General features: G+C 47.3%; 6 protein-coding genes across 7 annotated transcripts in view; all 6 read right to left on the bottom strand.

Moving 5' to 3' along the window:
* LOC130405470 (glutamate receptor ionotropic, kainate 1-like) overlaps positions 1–4,392 on the bottom strand; it is a 29,217-nt gene extending 24,825 nt beyond the window's left edge. Inside the window, exon 1 of the mRNA XM_056610552.1 lies at positions 3,653–4,392. Coding sequence (XP_056466527.1) covers positions 3,653–3,737 — 85 coding nt within the window. The 5' untranslated portion in view covers positions 3,738–4,392. The remainder of the gene's footprint in view (positions 1–3,652) is intronic.
* Positions 4,393–4,696: 304 nt separating this feature from the next.
* Positions 4,697–7,110, bottom strand: LOC130405476 (claudin-9-like). The gene has a single exon (XM_056610560.1). It carries the CDS (start codon positions 6,651–6,653, stop codon positions 5,523–5,525), a length of 1,131 nt encoding a protein of 376 aa, XP_056466535.1. The 5' UTR covers positions 6,654–7,110; the 3' UTR covers positions 4,697–5,522.
* Positions 7,111–9,212: 2,102 nt separating this feature from the next.
* cldn8.1 (claudin 8.1) lies at positions 9,213–10,714 on the bottom strand. Its single transcript, XM_056610564.1, has one exon. It carries the CDS (start codon positions 10,509–10,511, stop codon positions 9,741–9,743), a length of 771 nt encoding a protein of 256 aa, XP_056466539.1. The 5' UTR covers positions 10,512–10,714; the 3' UTR covers positions 9,213–9,740.
* Positions 10,715–11,588: 874 nt separating this feature from the next.
* cldn8.2 (claudin 8.2) lies at positions 11,589–13,622 on the bottom strand. The gene has a single exon (XM_056610561.1). The coding sequence runs from the start codon at positions 13,615–13,617 to the stop codon at positions 12,592–12,594; it is 1,026 nt and encodes a 341-aa protein (XP_056466536.1). The 5' UTR covers positions 13,618–13,622; the 3' UTR covers positions 11,589–12,591.
* Positions 13,623–15,169: 1,547 nt separating this feature from the next.
* Positions 15,170–17,147, bottom strand: LOC130405481 (claudin-4-like). Its single transcript, XM_056610566.1, has one exon. It carries the CDS (start codon positions 16,518–16,520, stop codon positions 15,807–15,809), a length of 714 nt encoding a protein of 237 aa, XP_056466541.1. The 5' UTR covers positions 16,521–17,147; the 3' UTR covers positions 15,170–15,806.
* A 2,007-nt stretch (positions 17,148–19,154) lies between these two features.
* Positions 19,155–21,996, bottom strand: part of tiam1b (TIAM Rac1 associated GEF 1b) — a 58,272-nt gene continuing 55,430 nt past the window's right edge. For both annotated transcript variants that reach the window (XM_056610548.1, XM_056610549.1), the window contains exons 26-27: positions 21,618–21,790; positions 19,155–21,022 (exon numbers count right to left, since the gene is read on the bottom strand). In XM_056610548.1, the coding sequence (XP_056466523.1) occupies positions 20,472–21,022; positions 21,618–21,790 (724 nt within the window). In that variant the 3' untranslated portion in view covers positions 19,155–20,471. The remainder of the gene's footprint in view (positions 21,023–21,617; positions 21,791–21,996) is intronic.

Below are 21,996 nucleotides of genomic sequence, written 5' to 3'. Positions count from 1 at the left end.
TTAAATTAAAGCTAAATAAAAAATAAATTGGACAAATAAGCTGTAAATTTTAAGTTTTGAATGTATGAGACAAATAAGCATGATGAATGATTTATATCTTTACAGTTAAAAGAGAATATAAATAGAACCTTGAGACAATCTAAGGCTCAGCATAAACGCAGGAAGACAGGTATGAGTTAGACATAAAGTGTTTGGAGCTCTGGTGGTTGTGTATGTGTACGATGGCTTCAGCCATCACTGCAGAGAGAGAGACCTTAAGAGCACAATGAGATAGTGTTGGGACTTTCTCTAGCCCTAAACACACACACTTACACACACACTTACACACACACACACAACACACGCACACACACACACACACACACACACACACACACACACACACACACACACACACACACACACACACACACACACACACACACACACACACACAACCACACACATTAACACATTCTGCCGCATATTCACACAAAACCACACACTCTCCCATACAAATCCGCTTGTGCGCACAGTCACACACAAACACACGCACACACACACCCACACACACACTCACACACACATTAACACTCCACTGCATATAAACACAAAACCACAAACTCCCTCTCTCTCAAACACACACAAACACACACGCAACCTCAAATAAAGGACTGCCAAGACAAAAACATTCACAAAAACTGGCATAAATACCCAACACATACACCGCACAAGGCCGCAATCACACACCCAAACCATCACGCACACACGCACGCACACGCACACGCACACAAAAACACACACACACACACACACACACACACACACACACACACACACACACACGGCTGGCTGTGGAAAGGGGATCCAGAACACTGTTTGATGTGAGCACTGAGGTCTCTCTGTTGGTACAAGCTGCAACCAGAGCCTTGTTTAAACCCCAGTAAAAAGTTAACATGATACGACCCTGTTCAAAAGCCCTGGTAAAAGCCCTGTTTAAAGTCTTATTTAAAGGCCTGGTTAAACCAGTGTTAAGGCCACTTTGTTTGGGGCCATATTTAAAGATGTGCTTAAAAATCCCTATTTAATACCTGTTAAAAGCTCTGTCAAAACCCTGCTTAAAGCCCTGTTTAAAGCCCTGTTAAAAGCCCTGTTTTAAAGCCCTGTTTTAAAGACTTGTTCAAAGCCCTGTTTAAAAGCCCTGTTTAAAACCTTGTTCATAGCCCTGTTTAAAAGCCTTGTTTAAAGACATGTTTTAAAGCCATGTTTAAAGCCCTGATATGAAGCCTTGTTTAACGCCATGTTTAAAGCCCTGTTTTGGGGCCATGTTTAAATCCCTGTTTTGAAGCCATGTTTAAAGCCCTGCTTTACAGCCTTGTTTAAAGCCCTGTTTATAGCCCTGTTTAAAGCCCTGTTTATAGCCCTGTTTAAAAGCTCTGTTTAAAAGCCCTGTTTAAAAGCTCTGTTTAAAAGCCCTGGTTAAAGGCCCCGTTTAAAGCCCTGTTTAACACCCTGTTATAAAGCCTTGTTTAAAGCCCTGTTTAAGGCCCTGTCTATGGTACTAGCAATCAAGCATAACGGGACAAATCCCGGTTGGCCTCTGTTTTTACAGGCCCTGTTTGTCTCTTCACCGGCCCTCTACGTGCGCTTGCCACTTGGGATGCGCATGAGAGCGTTCTGCGTCCGTGGTCTGGGAGTGGGCATCCAAGCAAACCCCAACAAAGTTGGTCAATGTATGTTAGCATTCTAGATGAACGCAAAACCAGCGCGCAGCACTGGGGTGGTCGACGAAAGCCATGGACAAGAAAATGTCATAAATTAAAGGAAAACCACAAACTCTCTCTCTCTCTCAAACACACACAACCTCAAATACAGGACTGCCAAGACAAAAACATTCACAAAAACTGGCATAAATACCCAACACATACACCGCACAAGCCCGCACAAATTAAAGGAGGGTCTGATCATTTTGGGGGAAAATGAGGCAGGCCTATAGGGGCACAGGCCCTAAACGTAAATGACTTTCATATATAACCTCCCCCTCCCCCCCACCCCCATAGGTAACTGCGTCTCATAGAGATCTCTCCCCTGTCCCTTGGGCCGATCCCAGTGGATAAATCCAAGGCTGAATCTCTTTCCCAGTACACCCCTGTCCCTGTTTTAAGACCTGTCTGATGCCCTGTTGAACTCCCTGTTACAAAGCCCTGGTTAAGGCATTGTTTAAAGGTCAACTGGGTGCTTGAGGAGCTATCCCTTTGGGTTAGCTCTGGTTGGTCGGGCGTTGAGACTAGTGGTCGACTCTCATCCGAAAGGCACTGTTTAATCTACCTGCTCATTAACAACATGCATTAATAACATTCATACTAAGTCTTAGACACTTTTGATGAATATTAATAAAAGGACAATGGTTGATGTGAGCAGATGAACATAAGCTGTAGACCCCACCACCAGAATGAAGAGTTTGAAGGCCCACATCTTTCGACTTCCCTCATCTGACCTTTACAACCAGACTTTTTTTTCAGACTCATTTCCATTTCCGGGAAGAGACTTTCTGCCACCAGGAGATTAGGGTTACAGTAGTGGAAGGCCTGGGGGCTGAGAGGAGGACCGACCGTTATCACCAGAAGGAGAACGGCCGGGGTTAGGAGGGAGCCAGGAGGAACGTGGGGAGGCCTGAGCTCCCGACGCGTTAATTGGAACCGAACGCGGCCATATGGGCCAGATTACGAGTTCAGGAGGTTGTGGAGAAAATGACAAAGATTAGGTGGCCAGATGATCTGCCTAGCTTAACAATATGAAGCTCTGCACATCTGATCACTACAACTGTTAGATGGGGGGGGTGGGGGGGGGGAGGATGAAGGGTTGTAGGGGCTTGGGTGGGCTACTGAAGAGGGAAAGAGTTATAACATAAAACTCACATTCTGCACACCGGTGCACTTTGGTTTAGGCCTCACATGTAACATCAAACAGACTGTGGAATAGACGTGCAAGTGCAACTATTATTAATAGCACAGTGGAGTTCCTGTCAACCGCTTGGCATTAACTTGTTTTAGATCTACAACTAAAACTCGTTGATATCCACCCGGGGGAACTAAAGTGTGAGACAAGTGTGAGACAAGTTGACACTGAAAGAGGTGAAAGTGGATTCGTTTTGAAGCAGAGGTCCTCTGTTCTTCCTGATCTCACGCACTGGGATGCTGGCGGTGCCACCTGAAGCAAATCAGTACAGGAATACATACCAGGGTACCGTGGATTCTCTGTGTTTAGGATACACCACCTGCTTATCGAAGGGACGTGTGTATCTTAAAAACAAGCACTGACAACACAGACACACACACACACACCACACACTCACATAATACACACACACACACACACACACACACACACACACACACACACACACACACACACACACACCACACACACACACACACACACTCACAAAATACACAGACACACAGACACACACACATTCACAAAATACACACACACACAGACACACACACACACACACACACAGACACACCACACACACACACGCACGCACGCACGCGCACACACACACACACACACACACACACACACACACACACACACACACACACACACACACACACACACACACACACACACACACACACACACACACACACACCTCCAAGCAACTCACCGATTCTCAGGACCTGCTGCGAACTGAGCCAGAACTCTGCAGCCAAACAAAGCAGCGAAAACAAAACTCCCTTCCTTTTCTCCATGGTACTCGCTCCGGCCTCCACTTTAACATGGATATTCTTCTGTTTCCGTCTTAATTCATTCTGAGTCGTTCATCTCCAGTATCCTGCTGGTATCCATGGGAGAACGTAACATAACGCCGTCCAAGCCACACCGTTCCTCACACATTGTGATCAGGAGAATAAAATAAAATAGATAATAAAATCAATCCGCTGGAATAGTTTTCAACTCAAGCAAAACTCCGGCGTTTCCATATTTCGAAAATCCATATCGTGCGAACCGAGCTCAGCGCCCATCATTCCCGACCGTCATTCCCGTGTCCCCGCGGTTACTCTCTCAACGCGCGCAAACTTCCCGCGTGGACGACGGCGGGAGAAGGGCCCCCAACGTGCGCGCAACGGTTGCGCACCGTGCGCATCGCATCCCGTGCAGTCAATCGAGGGCAGATCCAAGCTGCTGATCCGCAAACATGGATACGTCCTAAAGATTAACTTTAAATCTGGCAACATTCGACCTCGACAACGTCTTTGACTCGGTACACCGAGGAATGATTAAATCTCTGCTGCTCCCGTCCCGATGGACCCGCAGATGTAATCTTCAAACCGGGAGATTAACTGCCTCAAACTGTTGTATCTGGCACGTCCCGATACAGAGAGAAAATACCCGTTTATGTTACCTTAACCTACTTGTGAAAAGGACGGATCCTCCTCTAACTCATTTATTAGGCTACTTTGGGCAAAGCATGCGTCATGGCAATAATATTCATATTGATAACATGTGAACATGAGCATAACTATTTAAACTCATTCTGTCTGCTTCTGAGCGCCTCTCTTTGTGTAGGCCTATCTCTCCCTGTGATATAGGCCTAGCAATACGATCGCCTATGCTACAAACAATTAATTTATCTGCATTATAACAAGGGCAAGGCTATTAATTGATAACATATTTATGAGGATCATTACATTTGATGAGCTGCCTATGGTTGACAGTTGAAATTGACGATAGCGTTGCCGTTGATTACAGCCATTGATCTAAATATTGTTGTTGGATATAACGCCTCGACTAATACAACAGCCTACTATTAAAGGGTATCTCACTAAATGAGTCCCATCAACTCAACAGAAGCACGTGTATTGTTATCTAGGGCCATCTAGTGGCGAATAATGGCGTAACGTACACAGTCAACAGATGAAGCATGACCCGAGTATGTTTGAGTAAACATCGAAAACAATGCAGTCAGTCAACTAGATTTATTATGACTACAAATAACATAAACTAGCCTACTTGAATAGAATGGACTGAGATACAATTTATTTTTTTTAAACCATATTGAATGCTGGTTAGTGCTTTTAAAAGTCAGTGTCTAAATTAATGAGGTATCTATGTACATTTAGATTTACAATTGTTAAATAATGATGCCCTGCTTCATCAAATCCCATCTAAACCCAAGACGAATAGAAGGATACAAAATAAAGTTGTTCTATTGGTTTCATACGGGCTCATTGTTTTGGTTCTGCCCTCAGTCATCCCACCCATAGTGCCATCTTTGTTTATACTGAAAACAGTTGGAAAACCAGTTCACACCCGTCTCCTATTATATTTACTAAACAAAGGACAACCGCAGTGGAACCACCGATTAAGTCTACGTTTATATACATATATAACATAAACACGTGTTACAGCACATTTGCCATTAAGTTGTCCACTAAAAGTACATTTTCTTTCATTAAAATACATTTTCTTTAAAATGTTCAGTGCGATATTAAACGGCCTTCACCGTGGAACTCAACCAGAACCCCCCCCCCTCTTCATATGTAAACGCCACCTCTGCTTGTACCGCTGTGGGACCCCGGATCCACCCCGGACTCGTGGTAGCGGAAGAAAAGGGGGTTCTGTGGGACAGGGTGGAAGCTGGGGGACCCCGTGTAAGTGGACATGGAGTGTGGCTGGTGTCCGGGCATCGAGGGTTTGACGGTGTACTGGCTGTGGCTGCTGGACATGGAGGGGTGGTGGGCCAGCATGGGCGGCATGGGCGGCATGGGCTGCAGTGTGTACAACGACGTGCTCGGGTGACTCGCGTACACGGACGTCTCCCGGGTCGGCACGCTGCCCAGGTAGTGGCCGCCGGAGCTGTGGGCCATGGACGCCGGCGGGAACATGGGCTGGCGGCCGCTCTCCCCCGGGTAAAACTGACCGTTGTTATGGAACGGCACCGCCATTCTGTTGTCCTGATACGGCGCCGGTTGCACGGTCAGGCCGTGGCCCGCCACCGACGGGGGCAGCGGGCCTGTCGCCAGGCTGGAGACGCCGCTGGACACGGGGTCGTACCTCATCTGGGGGTAGCGGACGCCCTGGTGGTACGCCCCCTTGTCCTCGGGCAGGCGGCGGCAGGCGAACAGGCACCCCGAGGCGAAGAGGAACGCGCCGGTCACCCAGCCGATGTACAGCGCCTCGCCTAGCTCCCGCCGCTGGGCGTCGATCAGCAGGGGGTTGTAGAAGTCCCGGATGATCACGTGACCCGTCCACGACACGGGGATGAGGATGCACACGCACGCCACCAGCTGCATGCCCCCGGCCGCCATCAGGATGACCACCTTGGCGCGCTCGTTGCCCTGGACGCAGGAGATGCAGCGCATCCCGGCCAGCGCCACCAGCAAGCCCAGGCCCGAGAGCGCCAGGGAGCAGCACACCAGGCCCCGGGCCGCCTGGAGGTCGGCGGGGAGGAACAGCAGGGAGTCGTACACCTTGCACTGCATGCGGATGCTGGCCTGCCGGTAGCAGTTCATCCAGAGGCCCTCCCACCGCGTCTCCATGACGATGATGTTCTCGCCGATGAAGGCCGTCACCTTCCACATGGGCATGCCGGTGGTGGCCGCCACGCCGATCAGGCCCACCAGACCCACCAGCATGGCTGCGATCTCCTGGATGCCCTGGACCATCTCGCTGCTGCTGAGGCGGCCGGAGGGGGTTCCTCCAGGCGGTAGGAGGGTGTCGTCTTCCCCCTCGCTAAGTTCCCCAGTAGGACAACACTGGTCAAACTCTAAGGAGACATAGTCCGGGAGAGCTGGCTGGACCAGGGAGTCTTTTGTGAGCCGGTTTGGAGCCTGCAACCGGTCTGGTCTGGTCTTGGTGGGTCTTGTCCCTGGTCTGGTCTGGTCTGGTCTGGTCTGGTCTGGTCTGGTCTTGGTGGGTCTTGTCCCTGGTCTGGTCTCTGGTCTGGTCTGGTCTGGTCAGGTCTTGGTGGGTCTTGTCCCTGATCTGGTCTGGGTTGGTCTTGTCCCTGGTCTGGTCTCTGGTCTGGTGAGTCTTGTCTCTGGTCTGGTCTGGTCAGGGCTTTGAGTTGGTCTGGATTGGTCCAGGCGGGTCTCTCAGCTGTTCCTCACCTCTGAGCTTGTCCTAGGCTTTGAGCTGGTCTGAGCTGGTTTGTCAGCGGTGTGGGTGAGAGCTGGTGGTGGGTGGGCTCTGTGTGCTGTTTATTATGGGAGAGCTCTCTGGCTTCACCTGGTTGGGTTAGAGAGATGAGGAAGCACTGGCCTATACCTGTTGACTGTCTGTTTACTCTTTCACAGAGCAGTGGACACACACACACACACACACACACACACACACACACACACACACACACACACACACACACACACACACACACACACACACACACACACACACACACACACACACACACAAAACACATGCATAAAACACACACACACACACACACGCGTAAAACACACACACACACACACACATACACACACACACACACACACACACACACACACGCATGCATAAAACACACACACAGACACACGCACACACAAATACACACACACAAACACGTGCACAAACACACATGCACAAAAACACACACACACATACGAACACACATGCATAAAACACACACACACACACACACACAGACACACGCACACACAAATACACACACGCATAAAACACGCACACACACACACGCATTAAAACATACACACTCACACAAAATATCTCTGAGATATGCTTTTTTATTTATTTCAATACCCTATTAGGCACTTTAGTTTGTAGAGTTGACTGACCCGAAGGTTTAGCATAAATCTGCTCCACAAGGGGGCAGAACAGTTCAATTCCCCACCATTATATTGATTTACCTTGTAAACTTCTTATATTTCTTTTAGTATCCTTTTTATCATGTCGAATAATTATAGTTCTTCATAACTTTCCATATTACTCGTCGGACGACACAACATCAAAATTACAGGATCAAGTGCATAATCTGCCATAAAAAAGCCAGTGTTGGAATATTAGGGCATAATTTTGAAAGATTAGGCCACTCTGTGCAGGAACAAACCTCAAAGACCCAGTCTTGTGTGTCATACATTCACATAATTTTGTTAAATCTGCTGTATGTAAGTTATGTAAGAGGGAGAGGACGATTTTGAAACTTAGAAGCCCTCTAAACGCTCACTACGTTTCTCCGCCATTGAGGAGGATAGTGTTGCCTACGCACCCACTGATATGTGATTGACTGGCATCATGTCAAAAAGCAATTAGGGATAAGATTTTCTGATTGGTCCGAAATAAGATGGGAGCACACTTAAATGTAAATTGTCTGGTTCATAGGCAGGCGAAGGCCCTCAAAACAGATTATCTCACAGCACATTTCACTCACTAATACCGGACGAATTCTGCGGCAATCATAAAAAATGACGTTCAAATAATAGCTCTTAAGTCTCTCTTACTTTAGGGAAGACTTAAGAGTTGTTATGAGTTTTATAGGTGCTACTGCATGACACAAAGGTTCATTGGTTTCCCAGAAACAAGGGGCGTATGTATCCAATCGACACAACATTCCGGGTTGGAAATCGGCGCGCACTGAAATCATTCAATCATTCAAAGTGACTTGCAAATTTTGATCCCGTGACCCAGCTTTCAGACATACTTCAATATCCGGTTAGTATTATGAACGCTCTTAAAATGCAAGTCTCTATCCGTTCTGTTTACAAACAAGATAATAAAGATAGCAATAGGACTACCAATAAATAACTTTCGGGAATGGCCATGAAAATGGCCAAACATCTTCATTGTAAATCACCGAAGATTAAACGCGATCTTTAAGGACTACGTCATTCAAGGTGCAAATAACCTGTCCCGTGTTTACATACCGATGATGGTTGAGGCGACCAGCGGGATGTAGGCCACATGCGGCTCATCTTTTCTTTTATGACAATGATTATCTGAATCAATAATATATGATCTCACATGTTTTATTAACATATTATAACATCGAAAGGACGTTTGATAATGCTAAATAAGTAAATTAATATTGACTTGGTTTTGTTATTTTTGTCCTATTTTTGTTCTTTTCGATGGGTGGCTCCTCATTGGAGTAGAGATGCTATCTTACGTCAAAAACACGTCACCTGTTTTTACATTCATACCAATGAGGTTTCAGGTGAACAGGTGGATGTAGGCCAAGCTGCTAATTACCGTAATAACCCTAACCCTAACCCTAGAAAGGCAGGATCTGAATTAAAAAAAAAGAATGTCCACAATAATTATTAATCTATACATTTTATTATCAAACTTAAATTGGTTACATAGCATAGTTACATACATGGTTATTATTGACTTAAGGCTATGTTGTTTTTATTATATTCTAGTTCCATTACAATTTTTTATCTAAGAACTAAGTCTACTATTTTTGACCAATGCACATATTTACAACACAAAAATAAAATACAAAACTAATAACTGAGGAATGGACAAATACCATTCGATTGAATCAATGATGAAATGCAAGAGAATAGTTTTCAGTTCATCTCTCCTTGCTTGAGATGTTGAAATGTGCTTTACCACGAGTAAACAGAGCTGCTGAACAAAGACGGCTATAAAAAGAGTTCCTCGCCTTGTCCTCTAACCAACCACAATCCTTCAACTACATCCTTCCCTGCCAGTCCAAGCGTGCGTGGGTGGTTGTGGGTTGGGGTACGGCTGGGGGTTCAGGTGGGTGATGGCTGGAGGGGGGAGGGAGCTCAGAGCAGATGCTGGGCGCTCCGAATGGAGGAGGGGTACCTGTATTGGTAGCTGTAGTTGGTGGAGGGGTGTCTTGACATCATGGGCTGGGATCTGGGCTGCGGGGGGGCCATCATGATCGACTGGGGCTGGTACTGGGGGGTGTAGCTCATGTACGGGGGCGTCTGTTGTCCGTACACGTACCTATCGCGGGGCTTCTCCTCGGACTGCAGGTTGCAGCAGGCGAAGAAGCAGCCGCCGGCGATGAGGAACACGGAGGACACCCAGCCGATGTACAGCGCCTCGCCCAGCTCCCGCCGCTGGGCGTCGATCAGCAGGGGGTTGTAGAAGTCCCGGATGATCACGTGACCCGTCCACGACACGGGGATGATGACGCAGAAGCCCGCCAAGATGGCCATCACGCCGGCGATGACCAGGATCATGCGCTTAGCGCGGTCGTTGTTCTGGATGCAGGAGGTGCACTGCATGCCCACCAGTCCGATGAGGAGCCCCAAGGCCCCGAGGGCCAGGGAGGCGCACATGAGGCCCCGGGCCGCCTGCAGGTCTGCGGACAGGGCCAACAGGGAGTCGTACACCTTGCACTGCATGCGGATGTCCGCCTGCCGGAAGCAGTTCATCCACAGGCCCTCGTAGCGCGTCTCGAACACGATGATGTTCTCGCCGATGAAGGCCGTCACGCGCCACATGGGCATGCCGGTGGTGGCCGCCGCCCCGATCAGCCCGATCAGGGTCAGAAGCATGCCCAGGATCTCCAGAGCCGAGTTGGCCATGTTCCCGTGGGGGTGGTCGTGGCCGGGTCTTGGATGCTCCCGGAGGTTCCTATCGGGGTCCCGAAGGGTCTTGATGGACCTGTTGGGTCCTATTGGCTTCCGGTTCGTTCCCCGTCCTCCCGTGGAGCGTGGGAGGTAGCAGGTGTGTGTGTCCGATGGGAGCCAGAGGATTGTGCGTGTTTGCTCGGAAGAGTCTTACCTGAGAGAAGAGTGTACCTGTGCACCAGCACCGCCTCTTCCCACAGGAGTAACACAGTAACTGGGAGGGGTGCAAACTGAGACCTGTTGCTAGGCGACCGAATCCCCTCTAGACAATGTGTGTTTAGATGTGTGTGTGTGTGTGTGTGTGTGTGTGTGTGTGTGTGTGTGTGTGTGTGTGTGTGTGTGTGTGTGTGTGTGTGTGTGTCTGTCTATGTAAATGTAAGTGCTTTTGCATAGATGTGCGTGTGGCTGTGCATGTGTGTACGTTAATGGTGACCTTATGGGTAGATGTGCGTGTGTGTACATGATGCAGGATTTATGTGTGTGTGTCTTTGTGCGCACGTGCATGTGTGTGAGTCTGTGAGTATCCGTCTCACTGTGTAAATGTGTGCGTCCCTTTATGGGTAGATATGTGTGCGTGTGTGTTAAGGTGTAGATGCGTGCGTGTGTGTAGATGCGTCTAAGTGTGTTTAGTGTGTTTATATGTGTGTACCTAAGAATGGGAGGAGGCTACTGTTTTGCTTGATCAGAGGTCTCGGTTTACAGGCCTGTCTCATCTTCTACCTGGGGGAGGTCTGGACCCCAACCTTGAACAAACCTCATGTTAAAGGTGTACATTGTGAATAATTCATGTGGAGAACACGAAAAACCAAACAATATCAAGGACAGCACGGGAAGAGGCTGTTGGGAATATATACACTTTTGTTTCGGTTATTTTATATGTGCATCGCTTCAGAAGCACATTGCGTTAAAAAGAGCATAATCAAAGGATTAATATGTGTTCTGTTTTTTTTGTTTACTAAAAACATTTACTCAAATCAAGCAGGCTAAAAACAGATATGACTGAAAGTTTTTCAGCTATACAAAACTAAGCTTGAGTAGTTTTCAGTGCTAGCCTCGGGACGCGGTCAGAGCCATTTGTTTAGTGGGTGTAACGGAGCACCCAAGCCGGTTTCACAGGTTAGGGATATGTGAACTGGAGACACGGTAGGGAACACAACAATGTCAGCCTCACATACCAAGCATCAACACAAAGAAGATGTCACATGACCTGTGTTCTTCTTCTTGCTTCCAGACAAACTACTGGACCTTTTCTTATGACCTCACTATGAACTCGTTATTCCTGTTCTGTTCAAATGTGTCATTGTTTAAAACACAGAAAGAAAATGGACAAAAAAATAATAATTAAACATTTATTGTAAAAACACATGTGTAAAAATGGACAATATATATATATTTGTTTCTTAAAGTGCAGATCCACTTATAAAGCAATATTCAACTGTATGTTCAGCTTTGTAAATATATCGAGATGTTTCCTCATTTTAAAGAGTAACTACACTGTTGCCTCAAAACGAAAGGCCACAGTGATATTTGGTATTTTCTGAAAGACATCCACGAGATAGAGGACTTCTACTTTGATTTAATATGATTTCAGTAAACATTTATACTTTATCCCAAACAGCTGACACTACCACCAACTACCAATCACTAAAGGGAATTATTCAAAAGCCCCAAATCATATATTTCTAACAGTTAACCATCAGATTTGGTTTCAACCTGAAGGGTGTAGCAAACCAACAATTCTAAACTAGTGTCGCGTTACTCTTTAAACGAAACACTAATGATTAACTCGTTGCGATATTAAAGTCGATTCAAACGAGGAGTCAAACAAAACGATTCTAAAACGACGGCAGCACAGCTGGCTCTCACTTGATCTCGTCGACCCTCCAACCGTTAAAATGCTCTTTTAAAGAATAAACTGAATTTAAAAAAGACGAGTCTGTCCACCGCCATCCGGGCGGCCAATCAGTCTTAAACTCTTGTTTAAAAACCACCTCGTGGTCCACATTGAAGTCTATTCCGTGCTGAGGTTGTTGCACTACTGGAACCGGTTGGGCGTGTAGATGACGGACGCCGGGCCGGGCCCGGGGCCGGGGGTATAGGCCGGGGCGTAGCTGTAGGCGGGCTGGTACGTGTACGGCTGCTGGTACGCGTATCCCGGCTGGTAGAGGTTGCCGTTGGCCACGGCCACGGCCCGTTCCTCCTCCTCCTGGGTGCGGGGGACGTGGCGGCACAGGAGGATGACGCCCGCCACGAAGAGCAGCGCGCCCGTCACCCAGCCGATGTACAGCGCCTCGCCCAGCTCCCGCCGCTGGGCGTCGATCAGCAGGGGGTTGTAGAAGTCCCGGATGATCACGTGGCCCGTCCACGACACGGGGATGAGCGTGGTGACGCACGCCAGGAGGAACAGGCAGCCGCCGGACACCAGCACGATGTGCTTGGTCCGGGCGCGGTGGTCCACCACCTTGGTGCACTTCATCCCCACGGCGGACACGACCAGGGCGAAGACGCTGAGCGCCACGGCGCTGCACATGAGGCCCCGGGCCGCCTGGAGGTCGGGCGGGAGGAACAGCAGGGAGTCGTACACCTTGCACTGCATGCGGATGTTCGCCTGCCGGTAGCAGTTCATCCAGAGGCCCTCCCACCGCGTCTCCATGACGATGATGTTCTCCTCGATGAAGGCCGTCACCTTCCACATGGGCAGCCCGGTGACCGCCGCCACGCCGATCAGGCCGATGAAGCCGATGACGAGGGCGATCACCTCGCAGCAGATTGCGTCCTTCCGGTCCTTCTTAGCGACCCTCTCCTTCTCCTCGTACACAGAGTCCTGGTAGGCCTGCGACTCCGCCTGCGCCTGCTTCTCGTCGTAGTACGTCCCTACGTAGGACTGGGGCGGCTTGGTGTAGCCACTGTAGGCCGTGTAGCCACTGTAAGCCATGTCGGCGGCGTACGGACCGGAGAGAGACGAACTGCCTCTTGAGTCTCTGGTGTCTGGCGTCCAAATTAAGAAGGGATGTGGGAGGAAGGAGCTTTTACACCCCAGAAGGTATGCTGACTTTGGCATGTGATCCTACTGGTTGAGCTGCTTTATAAGGCCACGGAAGATGGCCACGCCACAACCGCTGATACCGGTCTACGTGCACTCAAAGAGGAAATTAGCATGAACAATAGGCCATTTAGTGTCTTGATCAATCTCTCTCTCTCGCTCTCTCACTCTCTCTCTCTCCCTGACTCTCACTCTCTCTCTCTCTCTCTCTCTCTCTCTCTCTCTCTCTCTCTCTCTCTCTCTCTCTCTCTCTCTCTCTCTCTCTCTCTCTCTCTCTCTCTCTCTCTCTCTCTCTCTCTCTCTCTCTCTCTCTCTCTCTCTCTCTCCCCCTGAAGGGGTTGTTGATTAAGCTCTGATTTGATCAGAGTTATAGTGTTGGTCAAGGTAAAGGTTGATATGTTGTTGTATCATTTCATCAGGGACTGAGAAACATTCCACTGGGGTTTTGACGACCAAACCAGGAAAAACATCCGGTTTTTCAATGGATGACAATGATTGAGTCTGATTTTTGGCAGGTAATCACAATTATTCAACTTAATTATAAACGAAAACATCCAACAGTCAATACTGAATGATGTTTTATACATAAATTAGTTGAAGCTTTAGGCCTCCATCTTGCTTTAAATCGGAGTAAAAGCCATACCACACCTGGCCACCAGGCGAGCATCTCACTTTATTTATGGTCAGTTATGTTCTGACGAGAGAAAGAGGGTGTAAACGTTTTTTTTTAACCATTGGTGCTAATGGAGCTGTTGGGGCAAGGCATTGAGGTTTGAGTTGCCCCAGTTTCACCGCAACGTCAACAGCCTACTCTCCTCTTAGACAGCTGTTCACACCATGCTGTCCCTCGTTCATACATTTATCACACAAATGAGTGCAAATTAAAACATAAACAGTGAATATGTTTACCGCTTGTACTGCCATGTTTACACTCAGATTCTGTTTTCACATTTAATTTCAACTATTGAGTATAAATAGTACGAATGTTGGCCTACATAATAGCAGCCAAACAACACTCTCCTATCCTATATTCTCGTTTTGTGTGCAGGTTTTCCCTACGGTAGGAAGTTGAATTTGGCTTATTTTTGCAATTGACTACTCTGGGTTTTAGTTCCAGTCGCCACGGATCAAACGTTTTTTAGGCATGTACGAGACAAGAGTTTACTCAGGGTAATACTGGGACATCAGAAAAGTATAAAGGTTGAAGGTTCCTCAAATTCTTGAATAAGAAGATAGTTCTTGTGTACTAGTCCTCGAACTCAACTGGTCCATGACCGCTCTTCTGCTGTTCACTTCTCCTCTTCTATACAAGAACACTGATTAAGGCTATGAGACATGCAGGCAATTTGTATCAGGCCTCTTCTAAAAGGGGTCATGTTTTGTAAAATAGGCCTGTATAAAAAGAAAGATCTTTTAAAAATGCTTCATAGAATGAATCGTCACAATTCTCAGGGAAGCAGACTTTGCCTTGCCAATAGACTAGTTCAAGAACACAAGTTGGCGTGCGGAACGACCAGCTCGATGGACAGAAGCTGAGAAAAACTGAATACTCAAACAATTAGTCATTTTCAGTAATTTTTTATTTGCAATCAGAATATCTTTTTGTCACAGAGTACGGATTAAGTTTTTGTGCAAACCTCTCGTTTAACATTGAAAATGATTGATCATAAAAATTATATTATATCTTATATTACTATACAATATATATTATTACTTTTAGTAAGAAAGACAAGTGCTTTTTCATCCCACATTAGGGCAGACTACTCCTGTCCCGGTGTGACCCTGTTCTCTAAAGGATTGGGTAATAAATGATACAACTACATCATCACAGCAGAATGACACCATACAAAATACCACCATTGCCTCACACCGGTACGGTACAAACCAGGCTTCATGATATATGAGAAACTGTGTTGCATCATGCGTGCAATGTATCAATTCAATAATTGTGCGCATATTGTCAAGAATACATGGCTCACCTGCAACATCATATTTTTTACATCAACATTAATTCTAATTCCAAAAATATCTAATTTAGTGTTTTTTTTATAAGACCACTGTCCTGTTCTTGATGCTGTGACTCCTTGAATACCCATGTGCGATTAATAAATGTACATTTGATCTAACCCCATCCCATGTGATCCTAACCGGGACAGTGCTGTTATTCCACCGCGGGACGGTCAGCGCGTGCGTGTTGCGTCCGCTCCTCAGACGTACTGTTGCTTCCCGTAAAGGCTCCCAGCCTGCGCGGAACGAGCCACGTCCGCTACGTCCTCCTTCCGCTCCTCCTCCCCCTCAGTGCCGGTCACGTGGTACCCCTCGGCGCCATATGTCGGCGTGCCCCTCTCCTTCTCCCGGCGGGCCGAGTACCTGAAGATGAGGATGGCGCCGGCGGCCAGAAGCAGGCCGGCGGTGCCCCAGCCCACGTAGAGCGCCGCGCCCAGCTCCCGCTTGCGCGCCTCCGACACCACGGGGTTGTAGAAGTCGGTGATGACGGCGTGGGCCGTCCAGCACACGGGCAGCAGCGTGGTGACGCAGGCCAGCAGGAACAGACTCCCGCCCACCACCAGCGTCACGTCTTTCCCCTTGGGGTTGCCCCGGCAACAGGCCGTCCTGCGGCCCCCGCAGAACGCGACGAGCAGCGCGGCGGCCGCCACGCCGACGGACACCAAGGTGAGGGCTCGCGCGGCCTGGAGGTCAGGGGTCAGGATGAGCAGCGAGTCGTAGACCTTGCACTGGGTTCGGACGCCCGCCTGCCAGACGCAGTTCATCCACAGGCCCTCCCACGTCATCTCCATGACGACGATGTTGGCGCCGATGAAGGCGGTCACGCGCCACATGGGCATGGCGGTGACGGCCACGGTGCCGACGAGGCCGAGGAAGCCCAGCACCAGAGCGAGGACCTCCAGCTTGGCGTTCATGACGGAGCTCGCTCTGGTCCGGTCTCTGCGGGAGAACAACTGGAGCGTTTCCGTGATCAATCCGTTTTCACTTCGTAAAGACGTGCTGCTGCTATGCCATCCTACTGGTTTGGCCCTGGCCAGCTGATAAAATACCTCCCTTTAAGTTTTAACTGTTGACATCACCTCACCTTTTTTTTTTGGTTTGTTTAGCTTAGGCCGTCTCTGATTGTTTATTGTGTTTCTTGGTTGAAGGGTGAAGGCTGAAGGTTTTACACGTGAGAGGTATTTTTCGAAAAAGCCACAGTTGTGGTATCCAATATGCGCCTAATTTTCAATCTGGGATCCAAAAAGACAATCTTATGCTGCTGTCAGGCTTCTAGACCAACACTCAGATGCTAAAGCTGGGCTGGAGTCCAGTGATATTACTGTCGCAGTCAAACACTTTCCCCTTTCGTATATACCAAGTCACATGGGGCTACTGTAGGTCTAACATTGACTGTACAATTGTATATTCGTTTCAAATTGTACACAATATGGGAGATAAATGGTCTATATAAATGGTTTATTAGGAAATATTTGACTTCTTTAATTTCCCCGGCCTGTGTTTGTGTGTGTAGCTATGTGTGCACGAGTGTGTGTGTGTGTGTGTGTGTCTGTGTGTGTGTTTGAGAGAGATAGTCAGAAGTCATTGAATGCAACCCAGAGACCCAGTGTGAAAGAGCAGGAACTGAAACCCGTGGGCCTGCCTAACAGGTTTGGTGATACGATCCTAATAGCTAACCCTCTCTAAAGTAAACACATCACGTAAGCCTACTGTGAAAAGAAAAGAACCATTGCAGTACTATGCAGATCCTCAGAAATATACTGTCCTCACAAAATCAAATAATGAATAAATCGGTTAACAGGAAAGCCTAAAAACAATGTTAATAAACAGTTGCTAGTTGGTCAATTGTCTAATGATGTAAGCTATTTATGGGATGTGGATGTATTAGTTTATCTATGACTTTACATTTTGATATAGATAGTTTATACGATGTAGCCCCACAAAACATTGATTAGTATGATATATATGTATATATTTTTTTAGATCAAATGTTAAAACAAATCCCGTAAAAGGTCGAGCTATAGAAAATACGAGGGGTTTAGGATTATTTTTTTAATTGTTCGGTGCATGTACACGTGCGCCCCCTACTGGATATCAATTACATTCTTGAAAGAAAGTCTCAATTCATATTAAATCAAAGTAACTTGATTCTTACTCTTGTGGAATGTAGGCTACAATGTACACTACAACATATCATTATAGTCACGAAGTTTATGTGCAGTAACTGCAGTTTCCCTAAAAGGAAAAGCCTTAAAGAGCTAATGTAAGCCATGGATTGGCCCACACAGACAGCCTGTCGAAAGTATAACGGAGAACGGCCCGCCCTGAGTGCCCTATCCATCGGTAGAGTTCAGGGCAGAGCTTTTGACGGGCAAGCGGGGGACACACACAGGCTCAGATCACCCCGATAAAAGGGTCTCTCCGGGCTTTTGTCCGGGTTGAGGAGGATCGGCTGACATAACGACCGACGCCACCAAAATAAATCCGTCGGTCCGTGATTACGGTGTCAGGGGAACCATTATTTCCAAGACGGGGGCTGCTGGCAAGTTCGATGACGTCGAGGAGATAAGGGAGAAGGATTCCCGCGTTCAAGGGAGAGGCATGGACAGAGATTCACTCACCTTGAGGTCGGAGGACCAGACAAGGGACCGGGTTCTTTATCCGCCTGAAAGGAGCCACAACACCCTCAACCTAGAAGGTGACCATCCACCTCATTAATACCTGAGGGGATATTAAAAAATACAGGCAATATAGTAGCACATATTCACGGCCCCTCATGTCTTGGTCGACGGCCAGCTTCAGAATAAAAGCATTATTCAGGGAGGCCCGTTTAACTTCAACATTTTCGACATTGGATCGAGACCAAAACGAATAAAGTTGATAGTTAAGCTCAGAATAAGGTGACCAGATTTCTGAAGTGAAAAACGGGGACATAGCCTATGTGGTTTGGCAGTCTATAAACAAAATAGCTGATATAATCATATCTGAAATATATATAAAAAAGGGGGACATTTTGACATTTTATTTTACTTATTCTTATTAGGGTAAATGTTAGTGTAGTTAATGGTTTAGCAATAGCCTACATCCCCAATGGTTTATTATAGTGTGTTTTCAAGTTTGATAACCCAGCCGAAAAGAATCCAAAGTAGCTCCTCAAATACAGAATATTGTATTGATCGTCTATTGTTTATAAGCCATGCCTGCTTATGGTATAAAGTCGACAGACATTCTCATGTCTATCTGATTGTAGTAGCAACAATCTCAAAATTATTATTCATGAGAAAACTCTAACTATTGTCATTTAAAAACCTATTTGGATATATACCCGCTTTTTGAAAAGCGTGGACATTCCTGGAGGGACCGGCGACATATCCAGCCGGCGAGATGCCACCAGAAACCGGGTCCGTCTCGTTAAACGCCCCCCCCCCCCCCCCTACAATAGAAAGCAATGAAAGCATTAAACAATAGATATAGAATCAGAAACACTGCTGGAATCCACACGTTTTCCTACGTTTTTTAAACTACGGTTATCCCAGAAACCAACATAAAAGCACAAGATCAAAAAAGCAGATTTGGGGGATTTGTAAGTACGAAACAAGGGTATTTATTATGATATCAATACATCTTTTTCTATATGTACACACAGTAATAAAAATGTAGTCTTAGTAGCACAATGAGCTTCTTTATAAGAATGACTTTCACTCTCCAGACACAAACCATCTTTCTCCTTGATTGCTTCAGCATATTTGGACCTTCTTTTGAGAAAACTAATACTTTATATGCAGATGTACCGATAAATTATGGAAGAATATGAATAAGTTAAAATCCATACATTGTGACCTATCACAAGTGAAGTTTAAAAAGTAAATTTAAGAAATGTTTAAATACACAAAAAACCATACAATGTTTATGTGCAGGTTCTGTGTAAAAGTGTGCTTGTGTGGAGTGTTACAATGAAATCGTCCTATAAATGGCACTGCAGATGAAAAGTATCGTATATATATCTATACACAGTAAACTTGAGAAAATGGTTTCACAGTAAACCTTAAAGAAAACAAAAACAACATGAGACAGCTGATGCAATTTCAAGTAAAACAGGATTCTGTTAAGTTAAAACAAATACAAATCCCTTGACCTCCACATCAAAAGGTTCTGGAAAACATAATTCTGTAATTCTATTCGATAAAAGAAAAAGCAAAATATATTTTATCTCACCAAAAAAGAAAATCAGTCTGCAAAACAGAATAATTCATATTTTAAATAATCACAAATCTGATTTAAAAAAAACAATACCAGTGTATACACTTGATGACCAGTAAACTACGGTAAACTATCCACCACTGAACTGGTTATTTGCTATACCCATCTTTACAGAAGTTGAAAATAATACACAGCTTGTACCCGAGAAGAACTCAAGAGCCACTAAGACAGAAATGACCGTGTCACAAATACCCCGATTTGGCAATGAAAGGCAGAACGTCCCGGAAGCTGCCTGAATGTGCAAACTATCGTCTCTTGATTGTACCCTTATAGCCGGGCGCTGGACGCTGGACACTTCGCGCGACCTCTGGGCCCGTTTTTTTTTTTTTAAAACAGCAAACGACTCCTTGACTGCCCGCTCCTCTCGCCCCTGTATTGCTCAATCACTTATCAATGACTGTCCAAAAAGAAGCGTTTGAAAAATATTGATTAGGATATACGTCTTCCGACAGCTGTGCGAGATATATCTATATATCTATATATATATATTTACGTCAATGCCCATGCATTGGCTGGAGGGGGAGGCGGGGAGCGAGGGGGGCGAGTTGAAAGGGGTAGATCTTTTTTTGTCGTTAAAATCCTAAATCTTCCGTCTGCTCTGTGATTTACGTGTCGTGGTCTGCGGAGCAGTCCGACCGCTTCCTGCGGACCCACACCTCCGCCTCGACGCCCTCCCCACTGCTGGCACCTTGTTCCCCCGTCTGGGGCGACCTCTTGGGCCCGCCGGCCCCGTCCTCCTCCTCCTCCCCCCCCTGCTGCTGCTCCTCCCCCTCTCCTCCACCCAGGGTCAGAGCCATGACGGGGGCCTCCAGGTCGGCCTGGTTGGTCGGGGGTCGGCGGGCAAGGGCGAGCTCCTCCTCATCGCTCAGGATGTCCGTCTCCTTCACCTCCTCCTGGTGGTCCTCGTACTCCTCCAGGTCGAACTGCTCCTCCACCCAGCGGTCCGTGTCCCCCGTCAGCTCCTCCTCCTCCTCCTCCTCTTCCTCCGTCTCTGTTCCTCCCACCTCCCCCTCCCCCTCTCCCGGGGGGTCCTGGGGACTCTCTGGGGGGGGCGCGGGCTCGAGGTCTGGCTCGCGGTCGAACACGATGTCCGTGTCGATGGTGAAGCGGTTTCGCACCAGCTTCCGTCTCCCCAGGGTGCGAGCGGGGACCGACACTACACCCACAGGAAGTCACAGAAGTTAGCTCATGACGCCGACTTAAATGCCAAAGGAAGTATTGATCTGTGAGCCTCGACTTTGCCTTTTCCATGGGCCTTATTTGTGTCTCAAATGCTTTATAAATAAAGTATCATCATCACGGGGTTAGGGTTATCATGAGATAATATATATAGTTATAATAATAAATATAACTTTATTTGAACCCAAGATTGGCAGCTGAAAGACGTACTTGATGAGACAATTATCCCGTTTGACACCCCATCATTTCCTTGTCAACGCTCTCTCTCAACTAACAAAAACGCTGCTCATTCTTCTGCTCAGGAGTTGATTTGGCTGAAAGCCAGAGGACGGATCAATCTCTCTGAACGGAAGACTTCCGAAAGTTAAACTAATGACTGTATGAAGTTGAATATCTTGTATAACATCATTTTTTTATATAATAACAATAATAACAGTTCTAAACCTCAGATGGTGTAACATAGACCAATACTCGGTCTCGATCATGTGACGTATCCACGACTGAACTCTCGTGGTGATGCAACATCCCACTCAGAGGATGTAACCCAGACTCAGTGGGCGCGTGGGCGTTACCTGCTCTGTTGATGGCGGGCCGCGCCCCCTTCAGCGCGCCCAGCCTCTTGCCTCCGAAGGGGACGTACTGCTGGTTGAGAGGCAGGCTCTCCGTCTTCAGCAGCTGGCGACGCTGCTTCTCCCGCAGGATGGAGTGCACCGTCTTCAGGAAGTCCATCCGGCTCTCTGGGGAGCTGGAGGGAGAGCAGGGATGAGGTGGTGTAACGGGGGAGGGGGGGTGGTGGTGGTGGTGTAAGTAATGGTGCTGCATGGGTGGAGTTGAACTTCGTTGTTGTGTTAGAGATGGTTGTGGTGGTGGTAGTGGTGGTGATGGAGGTGGTGGTGGGATAAGTGGGATCATGGTGGTGCTGGTGATGGTAGAAGGGGAGACGGTGATGGT

This window comes from Gadus chalcogrammus, chromosome 16 (genome assembly GCF_026213295.1).
Source record: "Gadus chalcogrammus isolate NIFS_2021 chromosome 16, NIFS_Gcha_1.0, whole genome shotgun sequence".
NCBI classification, from domain to species: Eukaryota; Metazoa; Chordata; class Actinopteri; order Gadiformes; family Gadidae; genus Gadus; species Gadus chalcogrammus.
The sequence above is the reverse complement of the archived record's forward strand: the minus strand, read 5'-3'. Positions and strand labels throughout refer to the sequence as shown.

What these genes read in the sequence shown, in the direction of transcription:
- cldn8.1 (XM_056610564.1), bottom strand. Translation starts at nt 10,511, where the DNA reads ATGGCCAACTCGGCTCTGGAGATCCTGGGCATGCTTCTGACCCTGATC.
- cldn8.2 (XM_056610561.1), bottom strand. Translation starts at nt 13,617, where the DNA reads ATGCCAAAGTCAGCATACCTTCTGGGGTGTAAAAGCTCCTTCCTCCCA.
- LOC130405481 (XM_056610566.1), bottom strand. Translation starts at nt 16,520, where the DNA reads ATGAACGCCAAGCTGGAGGTCCTCGCTCTGGTGCTGGGCTTCCTCGGC.
- LOC130405476 (XM_056610560.1), bottom strand. Translation starts at nt 6,653, where the DNA reads ATGGTCCAGGGCATCCAGGAGATCGCAGCCATGCTGGTGGGTCTGGTG.